Genomic DNA, 16,690 nt, shown 5'->3' on the forward strand with positions numbered 1-16,690 from the left:
AGTCCTAGCCTGCATATGACAGTTCATAAACTGTCGGACTGCTTGTAGCCTTGTTTGATGCCTTTGCCCTCCAAACATCTCAAGGAGATTGTAGAGCATGTCAGCGGCAGTCTCGATGTCATGATAATGCTCTTTCAGCATATTGTTCATAGATGCCAAGATATAGCACCTCACAATCTCATCGGATCGAAGCCTGGCCGCTAAGGCGTCATTGTCCTCTTGAGTTGAATCATCATTCGTCAGAGGAGGACACGGGGTGGTGAGTACCCATTTGTGCTTGTTATCGGTAGGTATTATGTCGAGGTTACGTTTCGAATCTACGTAGTTTTCATTTTCGGGTTTGATCAAGGAAAGAAAGATAGAGAGATGGTTGAGAGACATATTGCCTATATAAGTTGAAACAAGTTTATGATTAGTCTTTGGTTTAGGATTTAAGTTTTATTAAGACTTTTGTAAAATCCAAAGGTATTATAAACCAAACGATAATTTACTCCCTCAAGAGAAGGCCGCAAAAAATCTCCATTTATAAGTAAATGACACATCATTAATGCTAAGCCAAGATGTCAATACATCTATTTTGACTAGACACCTTTTAAATTGGTTTGATCACTCACATCCTTTCGCAGAGCCTCAAGGGAGGATTACTAGGGATTGAGTCTAAGTGTGTAACCAACCACTTAGTCCAAAAGATCAGCTTTGAAAAACAATCCCCCAAGGGGAGGCCTTGTCATCATTGCATCACTCTCGGACGTAGCTCATTGAGCAATGATCGAAGCAATAACGCCTTGGAGTACTCACATTTAAGTGAGGGTCGCAAGAGCGGCTCTTAGTCCCACGTTATTGCATCTTTCATTAGTGTTGGGGATCGTGGGTTATAAACAACGAATATAACCCTCCCACTTAGTTTTTGGAGTTGGTTCATCGACTCTTATAATTTCGGAAACAGATTTCCTAGTTAGAGAGCGACAGAGCGGACAACTAGAAGAGAATCCTAGATCGACATGTTCAGAGCAGTATTAGTGCATAAAGGCACAAGGTACATACTCAATCTTTTCCTATTTTCTATTTCGGGAAAGTGCGTGAGGGAAGTGTGAACTTCAACTCACTCGAACACTTGAAAGTTTGAGATTACACATCTTTTATTTTTCGGCTTGTCTACAAGGAGACCTCCCACTTAAATTTTCAAGAGCATATAGATTTTGAACATATGTGATATAGATATAGTTTTGAAAATATTTTGAAAATTTATTTGATTTGGATGACAAAATATTTTTCAAGTTTGAAAGTGAAAACGGTTTTTCAAAATTCAAACTAGTTTTGTAAAAATTCAATTTCAATTAATCTTTCAAAAATCAAAACTTTTAATCTTACACATCATGTTTATAATCATATGAAAAACATTTTTGCTCAAGAAAGTTTTCTCATTAGAGTTCTATAACTCATGGTAGTGGGGTTTGTAAATCCGGATTTCTAAAAAACTGGAGTTTCAGACAGCCGCGCACCTCGGAGTAAAATCGCCATATCTGGCGGCTCCCTTGTCCTTTTCAGCCGAAACCGGTGGAATTGGACAGAGGACAGACAGAGCTTTAATTTGATTCAAGAATCATTAAATTTCGATTTTTGAGCAGAGAGTTATGCCACTTTTAATGCGGGTTTACTCCAGCTCGAAGAAAAAGAAATAAATTAAAGATTGGTCCTTTTTAAGTGCGAAAAAGAATCAAGTGTAACGGAACGTTTTAAGATGTTGTTTAAAGCTTTTATTTGTGTTTTATTAGCAGGGTAATAACATAGAATAAAAGAAATAACAACAAGCATAAAACGAATACGGTAAATAAAAGAAACTAGAAAGACAAAGTAACTAGTCACAAAATTTACCGAAATTTCTCAAAACCTTTAAAACACGTTTTTCAATATAAAAAATTAAAAACTTTTAGAACTGATTCTAATGTGTTTTAAAAACATCCCAAACTCATAGAAAATCAACATGCTTTTTAATTTAAAGACAAGAGCATTAAATTAAAAAAAATCTAAGATTACAATTCTAACTTGTCACAAAATTAGTAAACTTTCGAAAACGATTTTCAAGCTCATAAATTTAAAAACATGTACATGCTAATCTTTGACCATAGCTCTGATACCATTTGTTGGAATCGATCTAGGGTTTGAGAAAATAATTAACGCTTCGGTAAGCGGCGGAATTTTAAAAATTTTCTTTTACAAGTAAAACAGTTTTTACTAACCTAGACAAGTGCAAGTACATGTAATTAAAAACCAATATGAGCTAGAAGTTTACTAACCTTTCTTGAAGCTTGAACTTTGAAGAAGCTTGTGGAAATTTTGCAACGCTCGTCTCCCCTCGCAGCACGTCTCTCTTTCTTTCCTCGGCACCTCGAGCAACCACGAAAGTTTCTATCACTAAATCACTCGAAAAGAAGGAATCAGTGAGTGGGCACTTTTAAACGCTACGACTTAAGAACGAGTCTCAAAGTCGCAGAGCTAAAGACTAGGTCGAGTGAGGACCTGGGTGCCAAGACAAGAAAAAATCGAAAATAAACTAGAGAGAGAGAGAGAGGATTTTCGGCCAAGTTCTAGAGAGAGAGTCTCTCAATCTCTTAAACTTAGGATGAATGAAATGTGAGGAATGGGGCTCCTATTTATAGGAGAGGTTTTACCTTCAATAAGGTACTTTCCTCTTCTATAGAATATCACATATTCATGAGCAAAAATCCCTTATTTCCCATTCCATGTTGGGCGCCCAAGGCTGCCTCCTAGAGGCTTGGATTTGTTTCCTTTTTTGTTCCTTGCCTTGCCCATTACTCTCTTGGCCGAAATTCCTTGTGCATCTACATGCAAATTTGTTTCCTCTTTTTCTTTTGGCAAGTATCTAAATACATTTATGCACAAAATAAACTCTCTTTCCTTGGGTATTATGGGTGCCTATTCTCATCTAGAAGGAGCTTCTAGAAGCTTCTTCATTTGTTCATGACAACATGAGAAAAGCCCATTAAGAATTTTCAATAAAATTCTTATGAAATGAAATTAATTCACAAGGCCCAATGATCAAGTCATGGCCGAGTGAAATTAAGTCATCAAATGAACTTGTCAAAAAATTTATTGACATTCATTTCATCCTTTGTCTCAAAAGACAAAAATACCCTTTTGACTATTTTCGTTCTTGTTTTGACTTAGCTTCCAGTTTAACTATTCCTATCGATGTGATTCGTGACAGTGACCTCATGGACCCAAATGAACAAAGCTTGAGCTAAACACTTGGACTCAAAAGTTCACAAACCTTTTCCAAGTTTAGCTTAATGCCAACTGACTCCACTAAAGAGCTGACACTGAAAATCTCTCGGTTCAAATGAATTTATTTTCTACTCAAGAATTCACCTAATTATAATGAGCGGATCCACTGAATATTATCTATGTTTACCCTTCATGAATGTCATCAGCTAGTCGGGATTTACTAAATTACCATTTTACCCTTCTAGCTGTTATTTCCTCAACTCCTTTGTCGCTTGTGAATAAGTTAGAAACAATGTATTTGACGAGGAGCTAACAAGTCACATTGTTTCATCCAAAAGAGTCAGGACTCTATTTGGACACTGGCCAGTTCATTTATTCACACTCCAAGGAACAAAGCATGAGGTGACATACATTGCATTTCAGCAATCTTGTACATGAATTCCATATCTATGAGAACTTCACAAAGTTACTCATGACAGACTCACAACTTAGTACTTCACCAATAGGCCTTGTTCGGAATCACATAGTGAGTCCGAACTTTGACTTTCTCAAATGAGAATACTAAGGTGTGAAATGGCATGTCTCATTTCAGGATTAAGGTAAGCATGATGCAATTCATACATAGTGACTTCAAGACATAAGAGGTTAAATGGTTTGTTCTTATATTGTCTCTAGAAGTGCACTGGTCAATTCAGTACCTTCGGAAGATACCTAGAAGAACTATAGAGTCCCCAACTCTCAATGCCTCATAACCAGACATCATAGATTCTTCTAACAATCATACTGAGGTCAATAGTCCTTTGACCCTAAGATCGCGAATATATCATTTTAAGCAAACTACGAAGAGTTTGTTCATGCAAATCTACATTTGTCTCTTCGTAAGTTGTTTAGTTTGTTTATGGACTAAAAGACTTTGGTTTTATCATAAAGCTTCAGACAAGGAAGATTGAATGAACGTTTCAACTTTTTATTATAGAATAAGCAATTACAAGCAAGAGTCTTCGTAACACTATATGACATCAAATGTACATAAATAGACACTACTACTCTTCTTGTGGGCACCATTGACAACAAACTCCCACTTGACTCAAAGAAGATGTGAGTAGTCCTACATGCCTTATCCCTCTCGAAGTTGGTCGAAGACCATGTTCGCTAGGGCCTTGGTGAATGGATCTGCCAGAGATCTACTTCACCTCCACGTCTCCGCGTTGCGCGATCTCTCGAATCAAATGGTATTTCCTCTCAATATGCTTAGAGCGCTTATGGCTTCGAGGTTCCTTTGAGTAAGCGACAGCCCCACTATTATCACAATAAAGGGTCATGGGCTCGTCGACGTTTGGAACAACTTCCAAATACTTAAGGAATTTTCTAAGCCATACAGCCTCTTTGGATGCTTCACAAGCAGCCACATATTCTGCTTCCATTGTGGAGTCAGCAATGCAAGATTGCTTGATACTTCTCCACACAACAGCTCCACCATTAAGGATGAACACAGATCCCGAAGTGGATTTCCTGGAATCCTTATCCGCTTGAAAATCGGAGTCGGTATATCCCGTCATAGTCAGGTCAGTACCTGAGTATGTAAGCATTAAGTTCCTACTTCTTCGAAGATACTTAAGAACATGCTTAACAACAATCCAGTGCTCGGGTCCAGGGTTGGATTGGAAACGGCTAACTACGCCAACGGCGAAACATATATCAGGTCTAGTGCAAAGCATAGCATACATGAGGCTTCCTACGGCAGAGGCGTAAGGAATCTTCCTCATGTCTTCAATCTCTTGTGCAGTCTTGGGAGACTCGTCCTTAGAGAGTGAAACTCCATGCCTAAAGGGTGTTTGACCCCTCTTGCAGTCTTGCATCGAGAAGCGATCCATCACCTTATCAATATAAGATGCTTGAGAGAGTCCGAACTTTGACTTTCTCAAATGAGAATACTAAGGTGTGAAATGGCATGTCTCATTTCAGGATTAAGGTAAGCATGATGCAATTCATACATAGTGACTTCGAGACATAAGAGGTTAAATGGTTTGTTCTTATATTGTCTCTAGAAGTGCACTGGTCAATTCAGTACCTTCGGAAGATACCTAGAAGAACTATAGAGTCCCCAACTCTCAATGCCTCATAACCAGACATCATAGATTCTTCTAACAATCATACTGAGGTCAATAGTCCTTTGACCCTAAGATCGCGAATATATCGTTTTAAGCAAACTACGAAGAGTTTGTTCATGCAAATCTACATTTGTCTCTTCGTAAGTTGTTTAGTTTGTTTATGGACTAAAAGACTTTGGTTTTATCATAAAGCTTCAGACAAGGAAGATTGAATGAACGTTTCAACTTTTTATTAATGAATAAGCAATTACAAGCAAGAGTCTTCGTAACACTATATGACATCAAATGTACATAAATAGACACTACTACTCTTCTTGTGGGCACCATTGACAACAGTGAGATCGCTCGATGCTTCCCCTTTCTTGGTGTCAGCTTCTTCCCTTGAGTCCAAGTCTCTGAACATTTGAGCCTCCCCGAATTTGCTTGGGAGAACATCTCCGATCTGGTGGATGGCCTATCGCGTCATTTTTCATATTGTGGGATCCTTGGACGTGGTACATCCTCGCGTCGGCCTGATTTCCTTGCATCACTCTTACTCCTGTTGCCGTTGGGAGTTTCATGAGGAGATGGTACGTCGAGGTGACCGTGAGAAGCTTGTTGATTGTCGGTCGTCCTATGATTATATTATGGGCGAAAGGTCGGTCCACAATCAGGAAGTTTACTAAACGCGTGATTTGGGCTTCCCCCTCCTGTCCAAAGGTGACAGAGAGGTTGACGGAGCCTTCTATGTCAACATGCTCTCCCGTGAATCCAAAAAGTGGGGTCTTGACTAGGGTCGTGTGGATTTCTCCGAGATCCATCCGGTCGAGAGCCGTCTTGAACAATATATAAGATGAGCTTCCATTATCGATGAGGATCCTCCTCACCAGATTTTTCACCACCTGTGCTCTGACAACAATGGCATCATTTTGTGGGTTCATGACTCGGCAAGACTCATCTCCGATGACCGCCCTTGCATAGTTTTTTCACTCGTGCGCGTCGTCTCCCTCCTCGGGTCATTGACCGGGGCGTTGGTCATGTTGCCTCGGGTGTCGTTATTATCACCGCCACTCGTGGCAAACTTCCTTTCCACGGTCTTGTCGCCTGTTGTTATGAGAAGCTTGTCTCCTCAAAGCGGGGCCTAGATTGGCGACCATCATCATCACGAAATCTTTAGCTTGCCGTCCTGGATGAGGTCTTCGATTTGTCTCTTGAGTTGGATGCACTCAGCGGTGATGCGGTTGTGGTCTTTGTGAAACTCGCAGTACTTGTTCTTGTTTCGCATCGATAAGTCCTTCAGCATAGGTCGAGGCTCGGTAAACATGTCCCCGTGTAAGGCTAGGATCTTGTCCGACGTGGTCTTGAGCGGTATGAAGTCCATGTTCCTCTGGAACTTCTCGACCAATAGGGGTTTCTGATTTTTTTTTGGTCGGACTTTCGAGGCTGCGATATTGGTGCTTCGGTTTTTCTTTCATCGTGGGTCATTGTCGGCCTCGTCCTCGTCCCTGCGATGACTTCCCCTCTCGCGGATCCTTCGGCTTTCGTAATACTCCTCGACCAAAATGTGCTGCGTGGCTTGAGAAATGAGCTCTGTCATTGGGGTAGGTCGTTGCTTTACTAGCGACGTCAAGAGGTCACAAGCACGCATACCGTCGATAAAAGCGTAGACGGTGTCTCTATCAGTGCTTCCTATTGGAATTGATCTAGGGTTAAGAAAAGATTTAATGCTTTGAGAAAGCGGCGGAATTTAAAAATTTTCTTTAAAACAAGTAAAACATTTTTACTAACCTAGACAAAGAGCAAGTACATATAAATTAAAACTATTGATGAGCATTATATGTTTACTAACCTTTGAGAAGCTTGAACATTGAGAAGCCTTAGGAAGGTTGAAACGTTCGTCTCCCCTCGCAACACGTCTCTCTTCTTTCCTCGGGAACTCGAGCAACCACAAAAGTTTCTATCACAATAATCACTCGAGAAAGAAAGGAATTAGTGTGTGGGCACTTTTAAACACGACGATTCAAGAACAAGTCTCAAAGTCGAAGAGCTAAAACACTAGGTCAAATGTGGACCTAGGTGTCAAAACAAAAACGAAAGAAAACTTAGAGAGAGAGAGAGAGAGAGAGAGAGAGGAGATGGGCGGCCAAGCTAGAGAGAGAAACTCTCAATCTCTAAAACTTTGGAATGAATAAAAAGAGATGAATGAAGGCTCTATTTATAGGAGAGGGATTACCTTCAACAAGGTAATTTCATCTTCTATAGAATATAACATATTCATGAGCAAATATTGCCCTTTTTCTATCCAAGTCACACGGCCAACAAGGGCCTTCATGACTCCTTGGATTTCTTTCCTCTTTTATTCTTTGCTCTCTCCTTGCTTGTTTGGCCGATTTCCTTACCTTCCTCATAGAGGAAATTTGTTTCCTCTTTTTTCTTTTGGCAAGTATCTTGATACATCAATGCACAAAATAATCTCTCTTTTTTCTTTGAATTGGGCGGCCTAGAAGGTCTTCTAGAAGGTGTTTCTAGATTTTTCTCCACTTGTTCATGACAACATAAGAAAAGCCCATTAAGAATTTTCAAGTAAAATTCTATGAAATGAAATTAATCCACAAGGCCCAATGAACTTGTTATGGCCGAGTGATAATATGTCATCATATGACAATGTCAAAAAATTTATTGACATTCATTTCATCCTATGTCTAAAAAAATAAAATTACCCTTTCGACAATTTTCGTAAAACTTGTCTCGTTCTTGTTTTGATTTAGCTTCTACTTTAACTATTCCTACTCGATATGATTTGTGACAGTGACCTCATGGATCCAAATAAACAAATCTTGAGCTAAAATGCTTGGACTCAAAAGTTTACAAACTTTTTCCAAGTTTAGCTTAATGTCAACTGACTCCACTAAAGAGTTGACACTGGGAATCTCTCGGTTCAAATGAATTTATTTTCTACTCAAGAATTCAACTAAATTGCGATGAGTGGATCCACTGAATATTATCTATGTTGACCATTCATGAATATCATCAGCTAGTCGGGATTTACAAAATTACCATTTTACCCTTCTAGCTGTTATTTCATCAACTCCTTTGTCGCTTGTGAATAAGTTAGAAGCAATGTATTTTCGAGGAGCTAACAAGTCACATTGATTCATCCAAAAGAGTCATGACTCAATTTGGACACTGGCCAGTTCATTTATTCACATTCCAAGGAACAAAGCATAAGGTGATATACATTGCATTTTAGCAATCTTGTACATGAATTCCATATCTATGAGATCTTCACAAAGTAACTCATGACATGTTCATAACTTAGTACTTCACCAATAGGTCATGTTCTGAATCACATAGTGGATCCGAACTCTGACTTTCTCAAATGAGAATACGTAAGCTATGAAATGACATGTCTCATTTCAGGATTGAGGTAAGCATGATGCAATTCATACGTAGTGAATTCGAGACATAAGAGGTTAAATGGTTTGTTCTTATTCTGTCTCTAGAAGTGCACTGGTCAATTCAGTACCTTCATAAGATACCTAGAAGAACTATAGAGTCTCCAACTCTCAATGTCCCATAACCAGACATCATAGATTCTCCTAACAATCATACTGAGGTCAATAGTCATTTGACCCTTAGATTGCGAATATATCGTTTTAAGCAAACTACGAAGAGTTTCTTCATGAAAATCTACATTTGTCTCTTCGCAAGTTGTTAAGTTTGTTTATGGACTAAAGACTAATGTTTTATCATAATGCTTCAGACAAGGAAGAATGAATGAACGTTTCAACTTTAATTAATAAATAAGCAATTACAAGCAAGAGTCTTCGTGAGACTTTATTACATCAAATGTACATAAGTAAAGACTACAACTCTTCTTGTGGGCACCATTGACAACACTTCCTTCCTTGATCACCATGAGATAAGATTTCTCTTTTCTCCATACTCATGAGGCGGAGAAATGAATGAGGAATCTCTCTTGGAGATCCTCGAACGATTGTATCGATCCTCGTCCGAGCCTTTGGAACTACTCGAATGCAGTGCCAGTGAGTGTGAGGCAAAATGTCGGACACATCTTCGATGGCGAATGTCCTTCCATTCTCATATTCGTCTGGTATTGATGGATGTGTTAGAGTGGGTTCGTGCTCCCATCGTAAAGTGGCACGGTAGGCGGGCGAAATTTCCCCATGGCATCGTCAGCGAGCACGTTCAAGGAGAACGGCGAAGCTACACTTTTGATCATACTTCTCACAAGCGGGGTCCTAGTTTGTGCTGCTCGTAGCTCCCGAACTTCTTCTCTTAGCACGTTGACCTCGTTGGTCAATTCTTCATTTTTGGTTTGTGTAGTAGCGGGTGCAAATCGAGTAGTGCTTCCCATTTCGTTTGACGCTTGGGTGGCACGCGGCCTCGGCGGCGTTAAGGTGATACCTTAAGTCCACGTGTGGCTCTAGGCGTCCTGGCAATCTTGTGCATCGGGGTGGTGAGAACCTCCTGACGTCTCCACTGTCGATGACCTTCTCTCCTTCTCCTAGTCGTTCGAAGGTGGATCTTCGCGATTCAATCCTTGTTCCTGCCGCGCAGCGAGCGATTTGAGGAAGGTTGGCGCGGGATTGTGGGGTGCTCATCCCTGCTCCCGGGCGGTTCTCCACTCCTCTTGGTGGTTGTGGACAATGTCTCGGATGCTCGGTTCGGGAACGTCATCTTGACCACCCTCGTCTTGGAGTTCTTCAATGGGCGCTTGTCCTTGCTCGCGTCCATGGTCTCCCAAATAGGCCTCTTATGCTTGCTCGCCTCTTGCCCAAGGTGTGGCACCTCATGGCTCATTCTTCTCTATCTCTGACGAACTCGCTCGTTAGCAAGAAAAGACTATTATCGAGACGTTCCATCCGATCGTCTCGCTCGATGAATATCGAGCCGGTGGGGTTCGCCATGCCGATGGTATTCTGATTGGCCGTCAAGTCAATGAGGCCCCTTTTTCTTGTCCATGTCTTGCTTGTGTTCGTGCTCGCGTGTAGAGTTTTACCCTTTTTGTTCGTTTGGGGGCAGCACTTTCGGAGACGGCCGTGCGGTTCAACATAGTAGTTCCTTGGCGTAGTGAAAATTTCTTGGATGTTGTCAACGCTCCTTCCTCTCAAAGAAAAGAGAGTTTACTGGTGAAGAGCCCGTTCGTGGTTGTTCTCGGGGACCCTTCCTTCTAGCGCAAAAATATTAAGCCGTTTTTTGGACTTAACGTTTGTGGACACGTGATGTGCTTGGATTTGTCGCGTGCCTTGTCTTGGGTCGGCCCAAATTACTTTTCAAGAGTCCAAAGGGCTCGAAGAAGTTCAGGACAAGGCTCAAAGCGTCCAAGAGCTTCAGAGGATCTTTGAATCGCAAAGAGGGAAATAATGCTTCGCCTTGTTTTTTGTCGAGAATGTGTTCTTCATCCTTGATTCCTAAGAAAATTTGGGAAAAAAAAAACGTGAACTAGAGGGACGTGGAAGGTTTCCCCTCGGCGTACTCCGACGCTCAACATTAGCGTTGGTGACGTTTATGTGAGTGGAGATGACCTTGATTTTCTTGATTTTAGTCTCAAATGTGTGTAAGTGAGAGAATTTTGTTGAGTAAATTTTTTGCCATAATTTGGCTAGAGAGAGATAGACTTACCTCCTCAAATGATGGAGTTATGGGGGTATTTATAATGAATTGTTGTTGGGCTCTTTAGAGTTATTTTTGTGGGTCTCAATTGGAAATAAGCATTTTTTTTTTTTACTTATTTGTGTGTGTGGCCATGTTTTATTACTCGTGGGAGCTATTCAGCTTTTTTTTTTTTTTTTTTGCCGATGACATTGCCAAAGAAAATGTGAGAGGCATTTTCTTTGGTGGATAAGACTATTGGCAAGTGGGTTTAGTGATGATGTGAGGTATTGAAGCTTCTTTTATTTTTTGGTGGACGACGTGGCATGTCAAATATTTTGGCAAACATTTCTCTTCGTCACTTTGGTGGGGAGGTAAAAAATTGGTTTTTGTTTGGGCTTGATGAGTGAGACCCATTCTTGACAGCTCCATTTTGATATTACCAATTAACAGTTTGTCTTTCACTTCTAAGAGCCCGATAATCAAATATAAAATCTATATTTTCTTACCTTTATTTTCTTATCAATAAATGCCATTATTGTTGATTGAGTTTTTTTTTTACCGAGGTGAATTTCAACTCGATACTGACTTGATATCGAGTCATACCGACTATATTTAAACCTTAGCACTATATCACTACTTGTGAACTTGTGGCCGTGTAATGGCAGTGAACCTGTCTTGGCTGTGAACTCATGAATGTGGACCTAGTCTCGGTCGTGAACATGGTCTTTACAATGATCCATAGCCTTAGGCCTTTTTTGAGGGCTATCGAGTTTCGAGTGAGTATTGAGACGGGACGGGCCGGAGTTGATGACTTTGTCTTAGGGCATGACGTGATTCCGTGGGTTTGACCTATGGCTTTATGACCATTGTAGTCGTTTTTTAGTAGGAGAGTTGGAAAAAAGACGCTACGACGATAAATAAATTAATATTTGGTTAATTTAGACTTATTTTTTCTTTCTCAAAATTACATTTCGATTTTGTTAATTATAACGTATAAAAAACAGATAGGTTAAGTAAGCAGCCAAGTGATGAGCACAAGCGACGTAAACATGAGCATTATAACTTTTTTCTCTTTTTTTTAAGGGAGTTTCTTGTACTAAAAGAAACTACCCTAAAAAAATACCAATCTTTCATTGCTTTGGCATATCTGCCTCTAAGTCACAGTACAACAAAACATCAGAATCAACAATGGTGGAATATTTGGCCAACTTATGAGCCAAAATATTACATCTTTCCGATACGCGTTGTTTTAAGTGACAAAGCATTACTTTCTGTTGATTTTTATATATATAAGTGAATGAAAATGTTAAACAGGGCTTTTCCATAATCATAGCCTAGTTTTAATTTACAGAGGTAAACTCGTGAAACCTATTTTCTTTACAGCCGAAGTTCAATACACTCAACAAGCAGCTTTTGTCTATGACAGCGCATCAAATCTAGATTCAGACGATGAAGAAGGCTCGTCGCTCTCGCTCTTATGTACAAGTTTCTTTCATCTCGTCAGAGACTACTAACTATGCCCGGTCCGGGAAGCCCTCATCTCCTTCACCAACTGCCCCAACATGTCGTAAATCTCGTCGGACCGGTCGTGGCTCCGGTCCTTGGATGCGAAATGGTTGACCGAGCCGGAAGTCTCGATCCAGCTCCGTCCCGTCTCCTTCCTCACGCCTTTCTCTCTCATCTCCTTCCTCAGCTTGCCCGCGCTTTCCCACTCACCCTCATTGGCGTACATGTTCGAGAGCAAAACCCGATACCCCGCCACGTCACCACCGCCGCTCTCCACCATCCTCTCCGCCACCACTTTCCCGAGCTCGAACTCCCCGTGGACCCTACACGCCCCGAGCACCGACCCCCAAACCTCAGGCTCGTCTCCTTCCGAGCCCAGCCCGGCCACGAACTCGTAGGCCTCGGCGACCCGCCCGGCCCGGCCCAACATGTCGGCCACGCAGCAGAAGTGGGGGATCGACGGTCGGATCTTGCTCTCGCTCTCCCTCATCGACTCGAAGATCTCGAGCCCATCGTCGACGAGCCCGCAGTGGCTGCAAGCCGAGAGGACCGCGACGAACGTCACCGCGTCAGGTTCGACCTTCATTGACCGGAAGAGGCTTAGAGCCTCCGAACCCATCCCGTGCTGGCCGTAACCCGATATCATGTTCGTGTACGTCACCGAGTTTTTTTCATCCGCGCGGAGCCGGCGGAAGAGGTTCTCGGCGCGCAAAATCTCGCCGCACTTCGAGTACATGTCGATCAAAGCGGACCCCACGAAGACGTTGCCGTCGAGCGACCGACGGAGTGCGAAGCCGTGGATTTGCTTTCCCGGCTCGACGTTCCCGGTCAAGCTACACGCCGGGAGAATCGAGGCGAGGGTGACCGAGTTTGGGGCGAGCCCGCGCTCGATCATGAGCCGGAACGCAAGGAAGGCCTCGCCGCTCAGCCCGTTCTGGCTGTACCCGGCGATGATCGAGTTCCACGTGGCGAGGTCTCGGCCCCGGGAATTTCCCCTCTCGAAGATGGTCTTAAGGGACTCGACGAGGCCCGATTTCGAGTACATGTCGGCGAGGTAACTTTCCATGCCCTCAAACTCGATCCCGTGTCGGATCATATACCCGTGAGTCTGTTTTCCAACACTTGAATCCCTCAGATTCGAGGCTGCGGAGAGGAGAGCCGAGACGGTCACGTGGTCGATCTCGAACCCTCGGCTCTGCATCTCGCGGACAATCAGTATCGCATCCTCGTCGGACCCATTGTGGACGAGCGAAGAGACCATCGTGTTCCACGACACCACATCCCTCTCGGCCATCCCGTGGAACACCTTGAACGCCAACCCGACCGAATCACACTTCGAGTACATCGACACGACCGCGTTCTCGACCGCGGTCGCTATCGGGGCGGTCTCGGACGAGTTTCTCAGCACGAAGGCGTGGGTTTCGCGGGCGAAATCCGGGCGCTGGAGCTGCGAGACCGCGGCGAGGGCCGAGAGGAGCGTGACTTCGTCGAGGGCTGTGTCTTCTCTCCGGACGGCTTCGAGCAAAACTCCGACGGCTTCGAGAGGGAGATTGTTCTGAACGTACGAGCCGATCATCGTGTTCCAAATCTCCGTGTTCTTCTCTTCGCATAGGTCGAAGACTATCCTGGCTGAGTCGACACGGCCGAGCTCGGAGAACATGAATATCGCGGAGCTCACGACGAACGAGTCTTTGACATACTCGTTACCCATCTTGACAAGCATTCCATAGAGAAGATCAGCATTGCGATGGTCCTTCAAGCCCGAAAGAGCCGGAAAAACGCCGACGAAGCTGACCGGGCTCGGTCTGACCCGAGCCTCCCTCACCATCCTCGCGAACTCCGATAAAGCCTCCGCATTTCTCTCGGCCCTCGCGTGCCACGTCACCAGGGTGTTCCAAGCCACCACATTTCTCTTCGGCATTTTATCGAACACCTTGCGTACGTAGTCGCTCTCCGGCGCAGAGCAGACGGAATACATGTTTAGAAGCGAGTTCTGGACGATCCCGCTCGGCCGCCTCAGGGACCTGATAACGTGGCCGTGCACGGCCTTTCCGGCGGCGAGATTCCGCGTCTCGGCGCAGGCTTTGAGCGTGGACGAGAAAGTGTACGGATCGGACTTCGTCGCCGGAGAAGAGGACTTCATGCGAGCGTAGACGGAGAGAGCTTCTTCCGGGAAGTTGTTGCAGATGAATCCGATGATTATGGTGTTCCATAGGACTGTGTTTGGGCGAGGCAATGCGTCGAACAGTTGGCGCGCGAGGTGAGGTTGGCCGTCTTGGCAGAGCTTGCTGAGCTTAGATCGGATCGTTGGTTTGGGTTTCGGTGAGGCGGCGGCGGTCGGAGTTGGGTGGGACCGAGGTTGAGTCGCCGGAGACGGTGGAGAGAGAGAGAGATGAACGGAAGTTGAAGCCATTGTTAGTGGTTAATAATGCCGATTGTCATTACGGTGATATCGTTTTCAAGCAATATAAAAATAAAAAATGGTGATATCGTTTGCGTGGTAGTTGTTTTCCGTCGCCTTCAAATATCTGCTTTATTTCTATTAAAAAAACAAATTGCATTGTCGTACCTAACGTGATTTAAATGACAAAATGGTAGTTTTTAAAATCCATAATTTTTTAAACTAGTTTTTAAATCCATACATGGTTATAAAATTATTTCAATGATCAAAATCCGAGTAAAAATGAGTCATATAATCATGACGTGATAATTAAATTTTATTTATTTTTTAATTAAAAATAATCGATTAAATATCCGATATCCGATTTTTCCAAAATTCAAAACCGATATCCGGTCTAGTTTTTAAACTGGATCGGTTATCCGAATTCGAATTTTGGTATATGATGTGGCACCGATTTTTTGTTTTGGATCTGTTCGATTATCGATTTTATCGGATTTTTAGTTCGATTTTGTACAGCCATAACCTAGCCTAAACATCTTAAAACCTAATTCAAAGTTTAAACATTAACAACACTTGCTAATCGTAAAAATTAATTAGTTAAAACTAATCTTATCCAAGATTTCCCAAGTTATTTAAGGTGTAATGTTAGCTTTTTATAATTAAGTTAGATTTAAATTAGTTTTTCGTTTAGTAGAACTAACAATTTTAACAATTTTTTTTCTGTTAAGAGTAGTTTAGAAAAGGACGAAAATTGTTAGTTCATGAGCATTTTTTTTTTTTCTGATATATTAGGTCATGGGCTAAAAGACAACTCTGATAGGTGCGTTTTATACTTGTTAAGCTCTTATTTTTCGGCTTGAATCTCATGAGTACTCGAGTGATTTTTAGTGTGTTTGATGTACTTTTGAGTGATTTACAGGTTTGAGAGTCCAATTAGTTTTATAGGAGAATAGTAGAGCATCACGTGATGTTACAGAGTAAGAGCAATTTTGAGGTGATTCGAAATCTTTTCGAACAAATTAGAGCGGAACAAGAAACATTAAGTCCTATTCTACATGATTTTGAGAATTTCATCACACATTATGGATGAATTCTTCCCAGCATTGGATAGAGCTTTCTCTTAGCTTTCAAACGGATATTTATTTACAAGAATCGGACATTGGAGCAAGAAGTTATGGCTATTTTAAGCATCATTGCGCGCCGCGAACACAGACAGAACACTCTGCGTGTTCCGCGCCAATTTTGCGTGTTTTAAGCCTCTAAAATCTTATTTTCCATTATTGACGAGATTTGAACCTGTTGCTGAGATCTAAACCCCATATATACGAATTATCCTCAAAAACACAATTATTTATTAAGTTAGGTTTTGTAATTAGGTTTTTATTGCTTGTTTGGCTCGTTGGAAGAGAAGAAGAATCGAAGTAGAAGACCCATTCCACCACCACCGTCACCACATTGATTCAACGTTTTTCTTCCCCTCTTTATTCTTTGGAACTCCTGTTTTTTTTATACTTGTTTATTTAAGTTTGATAATGGAGTTTGTTTATTTAATTTCTTCATCTGTTACTCTCATCACCATGAACTAAGCCTCTTAAGGGTGATTGTCTAGCTTTGTTTTATTATAATTGTGGATTCATATTTATTTTATTGAAATATTTTTTTCCTTATTCTTCTTCTCTTTTGTTTCATTTAATTTCATGTGTAATGCTTGTATGAGATTAGCTACCTCGTTCATGAATTCTAGGATTGTTTAGTTGCTCGAGATAGAATAAATGATCGTGCAAGTGAATTAGATAACCGTAGTACATTCATAAACTAAAGATAACTA

At 41.9% G+C, this 16,690-nt stretch overlaps 2 protein-coding genes across 2 annotated transcripts; both read right to left on the reverse strand.

Moving 5' to 3' along the window:
* Positions 1–5,725: 5,725 nt before the first annotated feature.
* Positions 5,726–6,277, reverse strand: LOC149383500 (uncharacterized). Its single transcript, XM_089627815.1, has one exon. It carries the CDS (start codon positions 6,275–6,277, stop codon positions 5,726–5,728), a length of 552 nt encoding a protein of 183 aa, XP_089483941.1.
* Positions 6,278–12,057: 5,780 nt separating this feature from the next.
* LOC149383501 (Tetratricopeptide repeat (TPR)-like superfamily protein) lies at positions 12,058–14,947 on the reverse strand. Its single transcript, XM_089629541.1, has one exon. The coding sequence runs from the start codon at positions 14,872–14,874 to the stop codon at positions 12,466–12,468; it is 2,409 nt and encodes an 802-aa protein (XP_089485667.1). The 5' UTR covers positions 14,875–14,947; the 3' UTR covers positions 12,058–12,465.
* Between the last annotated feature and the right edge of the window lie 1,743 nt (positions 14,948–16,690).

Source organism: Urtica dioica, chromosome 10 (assembly GCF_054948205.1).
Source record: "Urtica dioica subsp. dioica isolate 48M chromosome 10, U.dioica_male_clone48M_v1_H2, whole genome shotgun sequence".
Classification (NCBI taxonomy): Eukaryota; Viridiplantae; Streptophyta; class Magnoliopsida; order Rosales; family Urticaceae; genus Urtica; species Urtica dioica.

Excerpts from the sequence above, each read along its gene's own strand:
- LOC149383500 (XM_089627815.1), bottom strand. The coding sequence starts at position 6,277 with ATGAACCCACAAAATGATGCCATTGTTGTCAGAGCACAGGTGGTGAAA.
- LOC149383501 (XM_089629541.1), bottom strand. The coding sequence starts at position 14,874 with ATGGCTTCAACTTCCGTTCATCTCTCTCTCTCTCCACCGTCTCCGGCG.